The sequence below is a fragment of the Trichechus manatus genome, unplaced genomic scaffold (genome assembly GCF_000243295.1).
Source record: "Trichechus manatus latirostris isolate Lorelei unplaced genomic scaffold, TriManLat1.0 scaffold00019, whole genome shotgun sequence".
NCBI lineage: Eukaryota > Metazoa > Chordata > Mammalia > Sirenia > Trichechidae > Trichechus > Trichechus manatus.
Window position 1 is genome coordinate 14,226,437 of NW_004443955.1, and position 18,680 is coordinate 14,245,116.

General features: G+C 37.5%; 1 protein-coding gene across 2 annotated transcripts in view; it reads right to left on the reverse strand.

Moving 5' to 3' along the window:
- The window catches only part of LRRC28 (leucine rich repeat containing 28), a 236,409-nt gene that overhangs the window by 199,140 nt on the left and 18,589 nt on the right, over window positions 1–18,680 (reverse strand). For both annotated transcript variants that reach the window (XM_004372654.2, XM_023727874.1), the window contains exon 3: window positions 6,499–6,539. In XM_004372654.2, the coding sequence (XP_004372711.1) occupies window positions 6,499–6,539 (41 nt within the window). The remainder of the gene's footprint in view (window positions 1–6,498; window positions 6,540–18,680) is intronic.

Consider the following 18,680-nt stretch of genomic DNA (forward strand, 5'->3'; position numbering starts at 1 on the left):
TGTATTTTCACCAAAAAAAAAAGAAAAAAGGTTGAGAATTTAGAGGGTTAATATGTTGTGGGGTTGTTAACCAATGTCAAAACAACATGTGTACTACTGTTTCATGAGAAACTATTTGTTCTGTAAGCCTTCACCTGAAGTACAATAAAATAAAAAATAAAAATAAAAAAAAAAAACCTTTCCTAAAGTATGATACTGAAAAGCATAATTGTAATTATTAAACAACATAGAGTAGCTACCTCAGTTTTTATTTTATATATCCCAATACTTCATCCCAGAAAATACAGGTTTTTTATGTTTAACATTAAAAGTACTTTTTAAAACAAACAAAAAAAAAAGATTGGGCTCAACAAACTCCAACCCAAAAAAAAAAAAAAAAAAATCATGTGTAGACACATCAGTTAAACTGCTGAAAACCAACGGTAAAAAGAATATCTTAAAAGCAGCCAGAGAAAAATGACATATTATATACAGATGAACAATGATTAAAACACTACTGACTTCTTATAAGAGTCTATGGAGATCAGAAGACAGTGGAAAATTCCTTTAAAGGGCTCAAAGGAAAAAAAAAAAAAACTGTCAAGCCAGAATTCTACAGTCATTCTTACATAATTCAGTTTGGAATATTATACTACAGTCTTCTTCATCTTTGTGACTGTTTTATCGTTTTGTTTTAAGGCCCCAAGGATATTTTCTTTAGCTTTAAATCCAAAAGTAAGTATTTAACAAAAGTCAACACCCATGCCTAATAAAAATTATTGAGAACACAGGAATAAAAGTTGTGGCAGACAGCCTCTAAGATGGTCCCCACTGAACATCACCATTTGGCATTCATGCTATTGTATAACAGCCTTCCCCTCAAGTATGGGCTAGACCTAGTGACTTGCTTCTAATGAACAGAATATGGCAAAATTTATGAGATGTTACTTCAAAGATTAAATTACAAAGAGACTGTGGCTTCTGTCTTGCACAACCTATCTTGCTTACTCACTCTGATAAAACCATGTTGTGAAAGACCCTATAGAGAGGCCATGTGGCAAGGGACTGAGGGAGGTCTCTGGCCTGAGGAAGACCTTCAGTACCTACAAGCGATTGAATCCTGACAACGACCACGTGAGCGAAAGTAGAAAAGGATTCTTCTTCAGCTGAGCTTTCAGGTGAGACCAGAGCCCTTGTCAACAACCTTGACTGAAGCATTGTAAGAGATACTGATGTAAAGCCACCAGCTAGGCCGTGCCCAGATTCTTTACCCACAGAAAGTATGAGATAATGTTTGACGTTTTAGGCCACTGTATACTGGGGAAATTTGTTATGCAGAAATAGATAATTAATACAGATAAATATTTCCTTAACACAACAGAATTCCTGTAAGGAACCCTGGTGGTGCAACAGCCAAGAGCTTGGCTGCTAATTGTAAGGCTGGAAAATAAGAAATAATATTATCTGTATTTGTTAACATGAAAGTATCCTAGGAACCCCTAGAGAATCAATGCTAAAACTAACTCAAACAATAAAAGAATTCATCAAGGTAGCTGGGTATAAAATTAACGTGCCAAAATCAATAGCGTTCGTAAACAGATAATAACCATTTAGAAGATATAACAGATGAGAAAACCTCATTTACAACACCAAAAAAATAAAAAGATTAAATATTTATGAATAAACTTTAAAAGCAATTAAAACCTAAATGAAAAAAACTACAAAGCACCCTTAAAGGACACGAAAGTATACCTAAAGAATAGAAAGCCATCCTTATTCTTGGAAATACACACTGAAGTATTTAGGAATAACGGGTCACAATGTATGTAACTTACCCTTAAAAGGTTCAGAAAAATTAAATAAAAACACATGTACTAATAATGAGGAGAATCAAAGGAAAAACTGATAAAGCAAATGTGGTCAGACACTACCAGAAACGTTTTAACTGAATCTAATCAAGAGGAAACAATCAACCAAATAAAAAAATAGGCAGAGGATTTGAACAGACATTTCACCAAAGAGGATATTCAAACGACCAACAAGCACGTCAAAAGACTATCAACATCATTAGCCACTTGGGAGATGCAAATCAAAACTACAAGATACCACCTTATCACCGTAAGAATGACCAGGATAAAAAAACAAAAACAAAAACGAAAAACAACAGGTTGTGATGAGGTTGTGGAGAAACTGGAACCCTCATCCACTGCTGGTGGGTATGTAAAATGGTACAGCTACTGTGAGAAACAGTTCGGTCGTTCCTCAAAAAGTTGAACAGAGAAACACTGTATAACCCAGTGTCTTAGGCTGGGTTCTCTAGAGAAGCAAAACCAGTAAAGCGTATAAACATATATATAGAGAGAGAAATTTATATTAAGGAAATAGCTCACGTGGTTGTAGAGGCTGGAACATCCCAAGTCCGTGGATCAGGATAGAGGCTTCTCCTGATTCATGTACCTGCAGGGGCTGGTGAACCCAAGATCAGCAGGTCGGAAAGCAGGGCTCTTGCTCACGGGCGGTGAAGATCGATGAATCCCAAGATTGGCAGGCAAGACTGAAGGTAAGCTGCTAGCTCAAGTCCCAAGAACTGCAGGTCAGACGAACAGGAGCCAGCTGCAGGATCCAGAGCAGGCAAAAGCTACAATGTCCACTTATATTCGGATGCAGGCCACACGTCCAAGGAAACTTCCTTTCAACTGACTGGCTACTCAAAGCAGATCCCATCATGGTGGTGATCACATATCAAATCTCAGCAGGGAAGTGATCACAACATTATCTGACTGCTAAAACACTGAGAATCGTGGCCCAGCCAAGTTGACACACAATCTTAACCATCACAGTCCACCCCTTGTCAACTTGGCACCTGTACACATTTCCTTAAACCATACATAATCTCTGAATAAAGACAATCATAAAGTCATACTTGCACCTAACATGATAAAACAAACACACATACAACCCAAAATGCACTAGCCCTGTTTACATCTTATATTTTATAAGTAAAGAAAACAAAAATATTTGATGCACACATACAAAGTAGAAATACTCATAACAATTACAGTCCTCATTTCTGCAACTGGTCACATGGCCATAACTGGTATTTAGAACTACCTTCTTCCACCACCCATTCTGTATTTCCTTTGCCCTCAGCAAGCACCTCAGCTGGTCATGGTTCTTTGCCTGGTGTGGGTGACCCAAACCTTCATTCCTCTAGGGTCTGGGCCATTAGTAGTCATGTTGGAAATGAGTTGCTGTAATTTTCCATTGACTTTAATCACAGGGCATGGTAGTACTAAGAGACATCCTAAGGGATCTCCTGCATTCCAGACATACTCTGGTGCCACAGCAGTTAAGTAATATGGCTGCTAACCAAAAGGTTGGCAGTTCAAATCCACCAGTCGCTCCCTGGAAACCCTATGGGGTGGTTCTACTCTGTCCTACAGGGTCACTATGGGTCAGAATCGACTCAATGGCAATGGGTTATGGATGTAATATCAATGCGATTTCCTCTTGGTAATCAGGATTAATCACACCAGCCAGTATGGTAACTCCCTTCTTTGCCTGTTGATCCAGAGGCATAAGGAGCCCAAAGTGGCCCAGTGGCATTCTTAGCTTCCAGTTCAATGGAATCAGTGATGTGTCTCCAGGTGGAAGTATTTCTCCCTTTGGAATAAAGACCTCTAGACCTGCAAAGCATAAGGCTGTGGGGACAGGAAGCAAAAATCTTGTGAGTGGGTCACTAGGGGTAATAGAGAGTGGTGCCACTCTTATTTCCACCCCTTGATTCCTGGACCCATGAATCTTGGCTATGGGAGAAACAGCACCATATACTGGACACTGGTTTACAGCATATACAGCCTCCTGGAGAACACTGCCACAACCTTGCAAGATATTGCCACCTAGCTGGTGCCATAATTGTGTCTTTAGAAGGCCATTCCATTGTTCTATCAAGCCAGCTGCTTCAGGGTGATGGGAAACATGGTAAGACCAGTGAATTCCATGAGCATGGGCCCACTGCTGCACTTCATTTGCTGTGAAGTGAGTCCCTTGATCCGAAGCAATGCTGTGTGGGATACCATGACGGTGGCTAAGGCATTCTATAAGTCCATGGATAGTACTTTTGGCAGAAGCATTACATGCAGGAAGGCAAATCCATATCCAGAGTAAGTGCCTATTCCAATAAGGACAAAACGCTGTCCTTTCCATGACTGAAGTGGTCCAATGTAATCAAATTGCCACCAGGTTGCTGGCTGATCCCCTCAAGGGATGGTGCCATATCAGGGACTCACTGTTGGTCTCTGCTGCTGGCAGATCAGGCGCTCAGCAGTGGCTGTAGCCAAGTCAACCCTGGTGAGCAGAAGTCCATGTTGCGGGGCCCAGGCATAACCTCCATCCCTGCTGCCATGGCCAGTTTGTTCATGAGCCCATTGAGCAATGACAAGAGCAGCTGGGGAAACAGGATGAGTGGTTCCCACAGAACACGTCATCCGATCCACTTGATTGTTAAAATCATCCTCTGCTGAGGTCACCCTTTGGTGAGCATTCACATAAGACACAAATATCTTCACTTCTTTGGCCCATTCAGAGAGGTCTATCCACATACCTCTTCCCCATAAATCCTTGTCTCCAATTTTCCAATCATGTTCCCTCCAAGTCCCTGACCATCCAGCCAAACCACTGACCACAGCCCATGAATCAGTATACCAATGCACATCTGGTCATTTCTCTGTCCAAGCAAAGTGAACAAATATCAAATCTCAACAGGGAAGAGATCACAATATTATACGAATGCCAAAACACTGGGAATCACGGCCCAGCCAAGCTGACACACAATCTTAACCATCATACCCACCAATCCCAATCCCAGGTATATATGCAGAAGAATTGAAGGCAGGAATGCAAACAGAAACTTGTACACCAATGTTCACTGCAGCACTTTTTAAGTTAGCCAAAAGGTGGAAACAACCAAAATGTCCATCAACAGATGAATGGATTAACAAAATATGGTACATGCACACAATGGAATATTACTCAGCCATAAAGAAAAATGAAGTCCTGATGCATGCCACAACATGGATGAACCTTGAAAACATCATACCGAGCAAAATAAATCGGTTGCAAAAAGACAAATATTGTATGATCTCACTTATATGAAATAAGCAAATACATAGAAACCAAAGATTATTAGTGGTTACCAGAGATGGTAGGGAGGGAGAAAGGGGGAGTTTTTAGGAAGCACTGAAGCTATGTTAGTGTGGAAGACTGATTAGGAAAAGTATAGTGAGAATAGTTGTACAACTTGAAGAATGTAATCAATGTTACTGAATTGTACATGTAGAAATTGCTGAGATTGCATATGTGTTGGTATGTATATTTTCATCACAATAAAACTAAATTTAAAAAAAAGGAAACAAAGAAATCCAAACATTTACAAAAAGATTACTTTGGAAAACTGAGAATTTAAATATGAACTGCTATTAGATGATATTATGGAACTAGTATTAATTTCCTCGGGTATGATAATGATACTGTAATTATGTGCAAAAATGTCCTTATTCAAAGGAGCTACATCCTGAAGTATTTAAGCGTAAAGTATCATAATGCCTGCAATTTATTTTCAAATGATTCAGGGGAAAAAAAGTATGTGTATATGAGAGAGAGGGTGGGAGATGAAAAGAGAGAAAGCAAATTTGACAAAAATGCTAACAACTGGTAAATTTAGGTGAAGGGTACATGGGAGTTCATTCTATTATACTTTCAACTTTTCGGTTGGTTTGAAATTTTTCAAAATAAAAGGTTAGGGGGGAAAAAGAATGACAGAGACTTTCAGCTTGAATGTGGAGGTGCAAAGTTAGCTTCCCCTTTACCTCTTGAAAATCATGCCAAATAACAGAGAACAAGAAACAGAAATGCAAACTCTTCTTTCTACAGAAGAAGGAAGCAGCTAAGAAAAAAGGGAAATACAAGATACCTAAATATTTTATCTTTGTAAATGGTAAATCAACCAACAGATATTTTAAGTTGATGTATTCAAAAAAAGTGTAAACATATTATTTAGCATTAAAGGTAATCATCAAGAGAACTAAAACAAATGAAGAAGAATGTGCAAGAGATTTTATTTTATACTTTAAATCTTTTATATTGTCTTACTGTTTGTATGAAGTATCACGTGTATTAGTAGTAGTAGTAGTAGCAATAATAACAACAATAATAAATTTTCTCAATTACGTGAATTATCTTGAAGGATTCTGTGACAAAGACACTGTGCCCAGAGAAAATGTTATCTTTCGTCACCAACACTACATCAAGGTGAGATATTTAAAACACAAATTTAAATGGTAAAACACTTTTAAATACTATTAGGTTTAGCAGAACCAAAGGTCTACCTACATAAACACCATGATCATGATACCAAAAAATAATAAATTAATACAGTAGAATGGCATATCCTATTATTTCAAGTAACATAAGATTATTTTGACTCTTGCTTTTTAAAATTTTTTTAAAAAATAGACTCACAGTTCCACAAGGTTTGGAAGCTTCTGAGCAAGATTTTCTGGCTGAAAATTAAAAAACTCAGAATTAAATTTTATTTTTGTAAAAAGCATAAACATTTCTGATTAACATAAACACAAAGTGCTATTCTATGTGGAGTGTGAATTTAAAGAAAATAATTTGAATGCAATAATCAGCCATTCTGAGTACAGACCCAGATCTATAGTATAGACCACACTACAATTTAAATTTATAAATCTGAAGGCTTAAAATCAATATCCCTGAGAGAAACCGGAAACCTTATATTCCATGGTCACGGAACAAACAAAAATGTTCTTTACTCTTATATGTAGTCCAGAAAACCAAGCCAGTCAATTCCATGGTGAAAACTAAAGTCAGTATTATATATCCTCTAAGGTTGACCCTTCCATGAGGTAGAAGCCAGCCCTTAAGTGTAGCATATTGCATCATTAATATCTGCAAAAGACCATCATAAAGGCGCCCAATTTTATATCATTATGACATAAAATTTCTTCCATAAAACTTCTACTCTCTGGTGAAGAACTGCCTGCACTTTAACACAGCACTTGGAACTGGCTTTTCTTTTTCACAAAGAAACAGTTGCTTCTCAATCACATGAGTAATAATATAGAGAACCACGAACCCATGTCCAGATTTAGATGCTAAGTGGGAAGCTAAGCTGGTACACCAATGGTTCTCAAGATCAAGAACTTATTTCAGGAAATTATTAATCACAACATAATCATAGACCTTTATGATCCTTTGGGAGTGCTGAAATTACACTGTTAAATTGACATATGACAAAGATCTACTACAAGATATGAGGGAAAGAACATTATTACTAAAGATACAAGGGTTTGAGTATTTGGGCACAGAAATCTCATATTATATACCATGAACCTATTAATACATATCCAAAGATTTTTAAAAATAAAGGCAAAATTATAGATTACATTAAATCACTAAATTCTTTCAAAGAATAAAATGCTTTAAAATTTTATCCTACACACATACTCATTCAATAACTAATAAGCTAAAATTAATATATACAGCAAACTTTCACCACCAGAGACAATGGCAAAGGCTGGGAAAAATGGAAGTTGGTAAGATTAAATAAGGGGAAAAAAGAAAAACCTGTTAAAATGAAATTAAACATATATTTCTTACGAACAGACAATAAACTGGACTTCCTGACATTCAAAACCTGAGCTTATAGACAACCTCATGCATTACCTTTTTTCTCCCCCTTTTGGGAATTACCTTCGATGTTTAGAAATCAGAGTAATTTCTGCTGAGGCCAATTCATGCCTATTTGCTTTGCACTATTGTCTTAGCTATCTAGCACTGCTATAACAGAAATACCCCAAGTGGATGGCTTTAACAAAGAGAAATTTATTTTCTCACAGTCTAGTAGGCTAGAAGTCCAAATTCAGGGCATCAGCTCCAGGAGAAGGCTTTCTCTCTCTGTCGGCTCTGGGGGAAGGTCCTTCTCATCAATCTTCTCCTGGACTAGGAGCTTCTCCATGCAGGAACCCCAGGTCGAAAGGACGCGCTTTGCTCCTGGTGCTGCCTTCTTGGTGGTATGAGGTCCTCCATCTCTCTGCTTGCTTCTTTCTTTTACATCTCAAAAGAGATTTGCTCAAGACACAATCCAATCTTGTAGACTGAGTCCTGCCTCATTACATAACTGCCACCTAGCCCACCTCATTAACATCATAGAGGTAGGATTTACAACACATAGGAAAATCACATCAGATGACAAAATGGTGGACAATCACACAATACTGGGAATCATGGCCTAGCCAAAATTGATACACATATTTTTGGTGGACACAATTCAATCCGTGACAACTGTGAAGACCATATACACAATTTTGAAAGTTTTCAAATTAATCCTTACTGGGTGGAAAGGCAATGCATTTGCCCTTACATTTCCATCTTGTAGAAAATGCTCATGTACTCTTTTAACCCTCTCACTAATGAAGGCTATGAGAAAGCACTTCTCTGGCAGGGTTTTCTATCCACACCTAGAGTGGGTAAAAGTAAGTCAGTCTTTCTTTGTGCTATTCACATAGACCAGGGGCCATGCAAGTAACTACAATGACCACAGAGGTACTACAGTGTATATCATCCACAAAGATGATGCTATGCACAATTGCTCAAGTGTGATCTATGCACCTTGTCAAAAGGCCTTTCCATTCTGTGTACACGTGTGAAGACTTGCCTTTGATTACTACTACACTCACAAGCCAAAGCTACCTCACTTTGATTTTTTACTTCTTGGTACATTACTGAATGTTTACAAATAAGTTCTTCTGATATGCCCCAGTAATAATCTGTTTTCCCTTTACACAGGGTTTTCTTAACACAGATTTTTTCACACAACCTTGATGTTATCCAGAGGAATTTTTAGGTCTTTGTTATATGACAATCAACTTCTTGTGATATATGGAAGAATTTTTAGTAACATGACAGATTGCACTGATGTGGACCCTTTCCTGTTATAAATACAAATGTTGGTTAAAATAGAACACCCTCCCCAAAGTCCCAGTTAGTACTCCTTAAGAGAAAGGAAGGAAAATCCCCAGGCGCCAGAAACCAAGACCTAAGCTCAAACTGAACAGAGTGAGCTGAAGCACATGCGGTCAAGGAGTGTCAGACCTGGTCAAAGGTTCTGAGGCCAGAGTAGGGATATGATGTGGCAGAGACAGGGCACTAGCCACTCGGGGAAGAGAGGAAAGGAGCTAAATCTGTGTAAGGGAGTGCCTTACACAGAGTCAGAGCCCTCGAAGGACTGGACCTTCCATGAAAAGAATCCTAGAAAAATTCCACACACAGGTTGAGAGCAGGCTTTTCTCTGCTGGAGGCACTGGGGTAGGAGAAAAAGCCAGACTGCATCTCTCTCTCTCTCTCTCTCTCACACACACACACACACTGGGTTCGAATTTACACATGCATAAAGACATGAGTAATTTATTTTTAATTCTACATTCAAACATATTGTAGGGTAAACTAAAAATCAGGAACGGCTTTTTAAAAGAAATTAGTTTCAGTCCTGAAAGACACATATAAATTTGTTAACTGACTGGGGAGGGGGTTAGTTCTGGTTAGCTTTCTAGGCATAGGAAGCAACAAATTAAAAGAGAGAACAAGGTATGTTTGGGAAATTGCAAATACAATCTACTCTGCTGTAATTCCATTAAGAGTACTCCTGAAGAAACCTTATGTTTTCAAAAATCCTGTTTCAAAAACAATTAAAGAAAAACAAAAGTGTCAGAGATTAGAAAGTTTTAGATTTGTAATAACAAAGTAATTTTTCATACACAAATTTCATAACAGCATTAACATTAGAAAAAGATTAGGATTCCTGTTCTCCATCTACTTTTATATCATTTGAATTTTTAACAATGAGCATGATTTTCTTTAATTGAAAGAAATAAAAATTAAATTTTAAAATGTGGTATGCACAGTTTAAACTGTTATATAATTGATTAAGCAGTCATATTATATCTAATTGGGTTGTAAACAGTCAATAAGAGCAATGCTATTTGTTTGGCAAGTATGGACCATATGGTAGGAAGGTGTATGATTTTGGAGAGAGTAACAAGGAACAGATCATTGAGAGCTTACACTTCATATTAAAAAATAAATTTTGAAAAAATCATAAAAGCAATGGAAAATCAACTAGTTTACTGTAAGCAATAAAATTATTAATTTCATATTGGTGTATTGATGTATTTAAATACTTCACAATACTGCTTACATACACATCTCCTTACCCTTCTTTAATGACCAAATATCAATGAATATGAATACTGTTCTAAAGTCCATAAAACATTTATTCTGTACCCACTCACTATAAAGCCACTTATATTTAGGTTTCAAATGCTGAAAACTGAATTCTAGTTTTCCGCATGTTTTGATACCAGTGTATGCAATGAGGTCCTTCATGAAAAGTCCCTTTTCAAATGTTACTCTTGGATCTGAGTAATTCTTTTCCTAGTATTGATACTTCTCCTTACTAAGGATAATATACACCTTCACTTAGGAACATACATCCAAAGTATCCTAGGCAGAACTAGGTAACCCTGGCAGGGGGAATAAACAAGAGGCTTAATAACAGCTCTTCCTCTAACAATGAAAGACTTGTCCAGAAAAGAAACACAGTTAGACCCTTACGTAGTTTCATCTGCTGGGACAGTATCAATACCATATCTGGCTAACTCACAGGGCTCATCATCACTACTTCCGGATGCATACTTGGCTCAGTCGATACCATCTGAATCTTTCCATGACAAAATAGCTAGTTCTTCTGAGCTACAGCTATACATACAGTTAAGCACTGAACGTCTCTGCTGCCAATAGTGTATGACTCTGTCTTTATTAATGAATAACTACACTGTGTTTTTATTTAAAAATAAGCACAGTGACCTTTAGAAAACTGCAGTTCATTAGAATGTCCTCGGGAAAAAAAAAACTTACTAATACAGGTCAAAAAAGTCTGGCAAAAAAACACAGGCTGTGCTGACACCTGCTGGTGTGCTACAGTAAGTCAGTCTCGGCTTTTCAATGATCACATTTCTAGCAATGTAGATAAATAATGAGGAATACGCTCTAAATTTTAATTTTTATACTTCTACATGTGGGGTTGCCATGAGTAGGAAATGACTCAATCACAACTAACAACAACACAGTTTAGGTAAAGTGAGTGAGAGACTGGACAACTACCAGACTCTTGATTAATATCCAAGTTCTTGTAACTCTGAGAAGAACTGGGCTCTAATACTGGGTTATGGATGGCACACAGCTACAGATTTGTTAATCTTGATCCACAGAACTTACAGTTAAGTTTTTTTTTTAATTTAAAATCCTGATAGATAAAAGCAATAACCTTAACGTTCTTCTCAAATGTTATTACTATCATTTCTTTCTTTTTCTCACAATTTTGACACACAAAAGCTTTAACAGATATATAACCTGTACTCAAATCCCTTGAGTATAAATGTTGTTGTTGTTATTGTTAGGTGTCTTCAAGTCGGTTCCAACTCATAGCAACCCTACAGACAAGAGAATGAAACACTGCCCAGTACTGCGCCATTCTCATAATCATTGCTATGTTTGAGCTCATTGTTGCAGCCACTTGTCAATCTATCTTGTTGACAGTCTTCTTCTTATTTGCTGACCCTCCACCTTACCAGGCATGATGTCTTTCTCCAAGGACTGGTCCCTCCTGGTAACATGTTCAAAGTACGTGAGACGAAGTATTGCATCTTTGATTCCAAGGAGCACTTTGGCTGTACTTCTTCCAAGACAGACTTGTTCATTCTTCTGGCAGGCCACGGTATAGTCAACATTCTTCACCAACACCATAATTCAAAGGCATCAATTCTTCTTTGGTCTGCCATATTCACTCTCCAGCTTTCAGATGCATAGGAGGCGAGTGAAAATATCATGGCTTGGGTCAGGCGCAGCTTAGTCCTCAAAGTGACATCCTTGCTTTTCAATACTTTAAAGAGGTCTTTTGCAGCAGATTTGCCCAGTGCAATACAGCATTTGATTTCTTGACTGCTGCTTGATTGTGGAGCCAAGTAAAATCAAATCCTTGACAACTTCAATCTTTTCTCCATGTATCATGATGTTCCTTACTGGTCCAGTTGTGAGGATTTTTGTCTTCTCTATCTTGAGGTGTAATCCATACTAAAGGCTGTGGTCTTTGATCTTCATCAATAAGTACGTCAAGCCCTTTTCACTTTCAGCAAGCAAGGCTGTGTCATCTGCATATCACAGGTTGTTAATGAGTCTTCCTCCAATTCTGATGCAGCGTTCTTCTTCATACAGTCCAGCTTTTGGAATTATTTGCTCAGCATACAGACTGAATAAGTTTGGTGAAAGGATACAACCCTGATGCATACATTTCCTGGTTTTAAATCACATAGTATCCCCTTGTTCTGCGTAAACAACTGTCTCTTGGTCTATGTACAGGTTCCACATGAGCACAAGTAAGTGTTTTGGAATTCCTATTCTTTGCAGTGTTATTTATAATTTGTTATGATCCACACAGTCAAACACCTTTGCATAGCCAATAAAACGGGTAAACATCTTTCTGGAATTCTCTGCTTTCAGCGAAGATCTACCTGACATCAGCAGTGATATACCTCGTTTCACATCCTCTTCTGAATCCGGCTTGAATTTCTGGCAGTTCCCTATGGATATACTGCTGCAACTGTTTTTGAATTAACTTCAGCAAAATTTTACTTGTGTGTGACATTGTTAGATAATTTCTGCATTCTGTTGGACCACCTTTCTTTGGAATGGGCATCAATATGGATCTCTTCCAGTCGGTTAGCCAGGTAGCCAACTGTTTTCCAAATTTCTTGGCATAATCGAGTGAGCACCTCCAGGGCTGCATCTGTTTGTTGAAACATCTCAATTGATAAATTCTGTCAATTCCTGGAGCCTTGGTTTTTGCCAATGCCTTCAGTGCAGCCTGCACTTCTTCCTTCAGTATTATCAGTTCTTATAATCATATGCTACCTCCTGAAACGGCTGAACGTCGACCAATTCTTTTTGGTACAGTGACTGTATTCCTTCCATCTTCTTTTGATGCTGACTGCATCGTTCAATATTTCGTCCTTAACGGAATCCAGAACCTGTTGCTGAGTCGATTCTGACTCATAGTGACCCTATGGAACAGAGCAGAATTGCCCCATAGGATTTCCAAGGAACAGCTGGTGGATTTGAACTGCCGACCTTTTGGTTAGCAGCCAAGCTCTTAGCCACTGCATCACCGGGGCTCCATTTTGTCTACAGAATTCTTCAATATTGCAACTGGAGGCTTGAATTTTTTCTTCAGTTCTTTCAGCTTAAGAAATGCCAAGCGTGTTCTTCCCTCTTAGTTTTCTAACTCCAGGTCTTTGCACATTTCATTATAATACTTTACTTGTCTTCCTGAGCCGTCCTTGGAAATCTTCTGTTAAGCTGTTTACTTCATCATTTCTTCCATTCACTTTAGCTACTCTACCTACGTTCAAGAGCAAGTTTCAGAGTCTCTTCTGATGTCCATTTTGGTCTTTTCTTTCTTTCCTGCCTTTTTAATGACCTTTTGCTTTCTTCATGCATGATGTCCATGATGTCATCCCACAACTCATCTGGTCTTTGGTCTTTAGTGTTCAATGTGTCAAATCTATTCTTGAGATGATCTCCAAATTCAGGTAGCATATACTTAGAATCGTACTTTGGCTCTTAAGGACTTGTTTTAATTTTCTTTAGCTTCAACTTGAACTTGCATATGAGCAATTGACAGTCTGTTCTGCAATCGGCCGCTAGCCTTACTATAACTGATGATATTGAGCTTCTCCATCGTCTCTTTCCACAGATGTAGTTGATTTCATTCCTGTCTTTTCCATTCGGTGAGGTCCACATGTATAGTTACTGTTTATGTGATTGAAAAAAGACATTTGCAATGAATAAGTTGTTGGTCTTGCAAAATTCTATCATGTGATCTCCAGAGTCATTTCTATTATCAAGGCCATATTTTCCAACTACTGATCCTTCTTCATTTCCCACTTCACATTCCAATCAACTTGAATATAAATACCTCCTACTAAATTACTTAAAAATTATTTTTCTAAATTAAGTCAAGCATTTTCTCCCTTGAAGTTCACATTATTACTTACCTAAACAAATTTTTTGTTACAAATAATGCAAAGTAAGCTTTAGCAAGCACACTTGGTATAAAATTTACCTCAAATTTTGAATCAACAATGCTTTACCACATCTTTTTAAGAAAAACTTCCTACCCCCTTAAATGGAAACTTTTTTTTATTATTGTTGTGCTTTAAGTGAAAGTTTACAATTCAAGTTAGTCTCTCACACAAAAATTTATACATACATTGTTATGTGACCCTAGTTGCTCTCCCTATACTGTGACAGCACACTCTTCCTTTCTACCCCAGATTTCCTGTGTCCATTCAACCAGCTCCTGACCCCCTCTGCCTTCTCATCTCACCTCCGGACAGGAGCTGCCCATTTAGTCTTACGTATTTATTTGAGCTAAGAAGTACACTCTTCACGAGTATCATTTTATGTTCCACAGTCCAGTCTAATCTTTGCCTGAAGAGTTGGCCTCGGAAATGGTTTTAGTTTTGGGCTAACAGAGAGTCCAGGGGCCATGTCTTCTGGGGTCCCTCCAGTCTCAGTCAAACCACTAAGTCTGGTCTTTTTACCAGAATTTGAGTTCTGCACGTTACTGTTTACCTGCTCTGTCAGGGACTCTCTGTTGTGTTCTTAAATGGGAATGTTTTAAAGTTGTGTCTCCAGTAGGAAATCCTTCAAATATTTTGCAAACAACAAGTTCAGTGATGCTAGGCACTGCTTGACTTCCATTTACTTCCTTCTCTCCTCCTCTGGGCACCGGGTAGGACTGCACTCCCCTTTTCAAGTTGGGCGTGGCCAAGTGCCTCACTTTGCTCTATGAAACTACATCAAAGTGGAGGCTTTGAAGAGCTTGAGTGCAAAAGACCTCACCTCTTCCAGTAGATGGTGGAAGCTCTGTCAGTCCTCATCCCTGGAGGGGAACATGGAGCAGAGTCCCCAAGAGGCCTGACACAATTATGCAGTGTGAGCAAGAAATAAAACTGTGTTGTTTTAAGCCACTACGGGAGTCCCTGGGTGATGCAAACAGTTAATATACTTGGCTGCTAACCAAAAGGCTGGAGGTTTGAGTTCACCCAGAAGCACCTCGAAAGAAAGGTCTGGTGATCTACTTCGAAAAACTCAGCCACTGAAAACCCTATGGAGCACAGTTTTACTGTAACACACGTGAGGCTGCCATGAGTCGGAATCAACTTAATGGCACTGGGTCAAAAAAAAAAAAAAAAAATCATTCCATAAACTGCTAGGATTCTGGGGTTCAGTCTAAATTGTCCGCCCTGGTCTCTAACAACATATTTCAAAGAAGTGACCAATTAAATGCAGTTAAGTTTATACCACTTATAAAAAGTTAATGATGATTTGGTACTGAAAGAAAAAAGCACTTTATTTAAAAACTACCACAATACCCTCAACAAGCTTTCTAGTTGGATCAATAATTTAATCTCACTGTTTCTGAGCATGTATACAGCATGAGTTACATACCATGTGTCTACGTGGGAACAACTGTGACAGACCTGTTTTTCTATCGGCAATATTACTGCATTCCTCCTCCAGTATTCTCTCCCTTTTAATATATGTTATAGAGCAGTATATCTCAATGGAGGACTGAGAAACCCTCGCAGGCTAGTGGGATAAGCGCAAGAGAACCAGTGCAACCTTTCCTCTTCTGATAGCAAGTTACAAAAATCCAAACCCATTACCGTCAGGTTGATTCCAACTCACAGCAACCCCATGTGTTACAGAGTAGAAGTGCTCCCTAGGGTTTTCTTGGCTTTAATCTTTTACAGAAGCAGATTAGCAGGCCTTTCTTCCATGGTGCTGTTGGGTAGATTCGAACCATCAACCTTTAGATTAGCAGCTGAGTGCAAACTGTTTGCACCACCCAGGAACCCTGGAAAATGTGTTTGAGAGCATCAGCAGCTCAGTAAGCCCCTCTTGCTAAGGGAAAGCCACCCCTAACAAGGGTTGTGTAATCACTGATAGGTCAAGTATCACTACCAGCTTATACATATTTTGCTAGCTGCTGGTGACATCCCGTTTCCATAAAAAATGTAATGAGCATGCTGTACAAATAATGAGAAATGTATTCATAAACAGCATAAAAAGATAATCTAAAACATGTTTTGTGGGTAAATGCAAATTTTGGTTATTTGGACACACAAGCTTAACTTCTTTAGTTTTTTGTTTGTTTACTGGTTCCAAAAGGAAAGCAATTAAAAAAACTGCTGCAAACACCCAAATTTTCTGGAGTATCTCCACCAAAAATAACTGCACGTATTTTATGTCCCAAGTTCATTAAGATGAAAATTCCATTGGAAACCCTTTGAATAAAAGCAGTACATACTGAAATAGACAAAGCTATTTCAAAAGGGAAGGAAAGGAAAAAAGAGACAAAGAAAATTGTTTTTAATGTAGGCAAGTTCTTTCATTTCTAAAGTTGTCTTTGAGGTGTCTAAAAAGAACCCAAAGATAATTTTCCTTTAAGACTTTGCACCTATGCTTAACAGCACTAAAATGTAGTGGCAGCTTCATTGTTGGGAAGCAGTGAGCTTCTGTCTATGGTGATGGGAAATCTGGCATCAATTAAGGGTAATGGCTGCACAACAGATTAATTTAATTGATGTCACTAAATTGTACACCTGAAAAATGTTGAATTGAATAATGTTGTGTTATGTATATTTTTACAAATAAAAAAAAATACAGTGGCAATTTGACTTTCATGATAAAATGAGCTGGGATTGTTTTTAATGTCTTCTTTTTTAAAAATCTGTAACACTGCAGATTCAACAGAACTTTCTGCAATGATAGAAATGTTCTTTATCTAAATGGCAGTCACTAGCCACACAAGGGGCCCTGGTGGCACAGTGGTTGAGCATTTGGCTGCTAACCAAAAGGCTGACAGCTGGAATCCACTAGCTGCTCCTTGGAAACTCTGTGCGGTTTACTTCTACTCCATTCTATAGGGTCACTATGAGCTGGAACTGACTCGATGGCAATGAGTTTGGTTTTTGGGGGGTTTTTAGCCACATGTGGCTGTTGAGCATATAAAATATGACTCCTGTGATAGCATCTAATAATAAAAAAAAAATATTGTGACTTAGGAACTGAATTTTTAATATTATTTCATTTTAATTTAAATATAAATAGCCACATGTGGCTGGCAGTTGTTGTATTAGTGCAGAATTTATATCTTTATACTCATTACCAGTTATTTCACTTCATCTCAGGTCAGATGTGAAACGTAAAAAAAAAAAAAAAAAAAAAAAAAACCAAAAACTATTTACCTGTTTACATGATAAATTTTTTAGAATAATTTTCATTTAACATTTATAGAGATTGAAACTGTCATCTTCAAAAATGTAAATAACCTAAGATACAACTATTGGTCTCTCCTCGTCTGCAGCAAAAGAGAAAGAAGAAAACCAAAGACTCAGAGAAGAAACCAGTCTACAGGCCTACACTGTCCACAGCTTCATTCACCCTGAGACCAGAAGAACTAGATGGTGACTGTCTACCACTAACAGCCATTCTGATGAGGGCTATGATAAACGGATCCTGATACAAGGGGAGAAAAACGTGGAACAGAACTCAAATTCTTAAAAAGTCCAGACTTACTGGACCAGTTGAGATTACAGGGCTCCCCAAGACTATCACCTTGAGATACTCCATAAACCCTGAACAAAACTACCCCGTGAGGTCACGTTTTAGCTAAATAACAGATTGGCTCATTAAATAAAGAATATTACCAGTAAGTACTATGTACCTTTAAAAAATCATCTATACGAGACCAAATGGTCAATAATTACTCTAAAGCAAAGAGGAAAGAGTAAGGGGAGAGGGAAACCAGATTACTGCAAATGAAACATGCAGAATGGAATTAATGAGAATGCTGACACATGGTAAAAAATGTAACCAATGTCATTGAACAATTTACATAGTAACTGTTAAATGTAATGTAGTAATTGTTAATTTGCTGTGTAAACTTTCACCTAAAAGACAATAAAATATTATTTTTTAAATGTAAATAAAAAATTTAAAGTGCAAATGTTTTATTGCCAAAAATGTAAAACAAATTTCAATATTGATATTTTTAACTTAGCAAAAAACTTTATAGAAAATATGCTCAAAATTTAAACCACTGTACATCCACTACATTTATAAAAATGAAATTTAATCTGAATTGTGATTAAATTCTGATTACCAAGAAAATATTTTTCAAAAAAATTTTTGAAAAATATTTTTAATTTACTGAAATGTCTCTTACAGTATTAACCTGAAAAATATTTGTTTAAAAATAAAAGGTACACAATAAGGAGAACGATGAAAAGGAAATCAGGAAAACAATGCCATTTATAATAGCCTCTAAAAAGATAAAATACTTAGGAATAAATCTGACCAGGGATGTAAAAGACCTATACAAAGAAAACTACAAAACAGTACTGCATGAAACCCAAAGGAATCTACATAAATGGAAAAACATACCATGCTCATGGATAGGCAGACTCAACATTGTGAAAATGACAATTCTACCC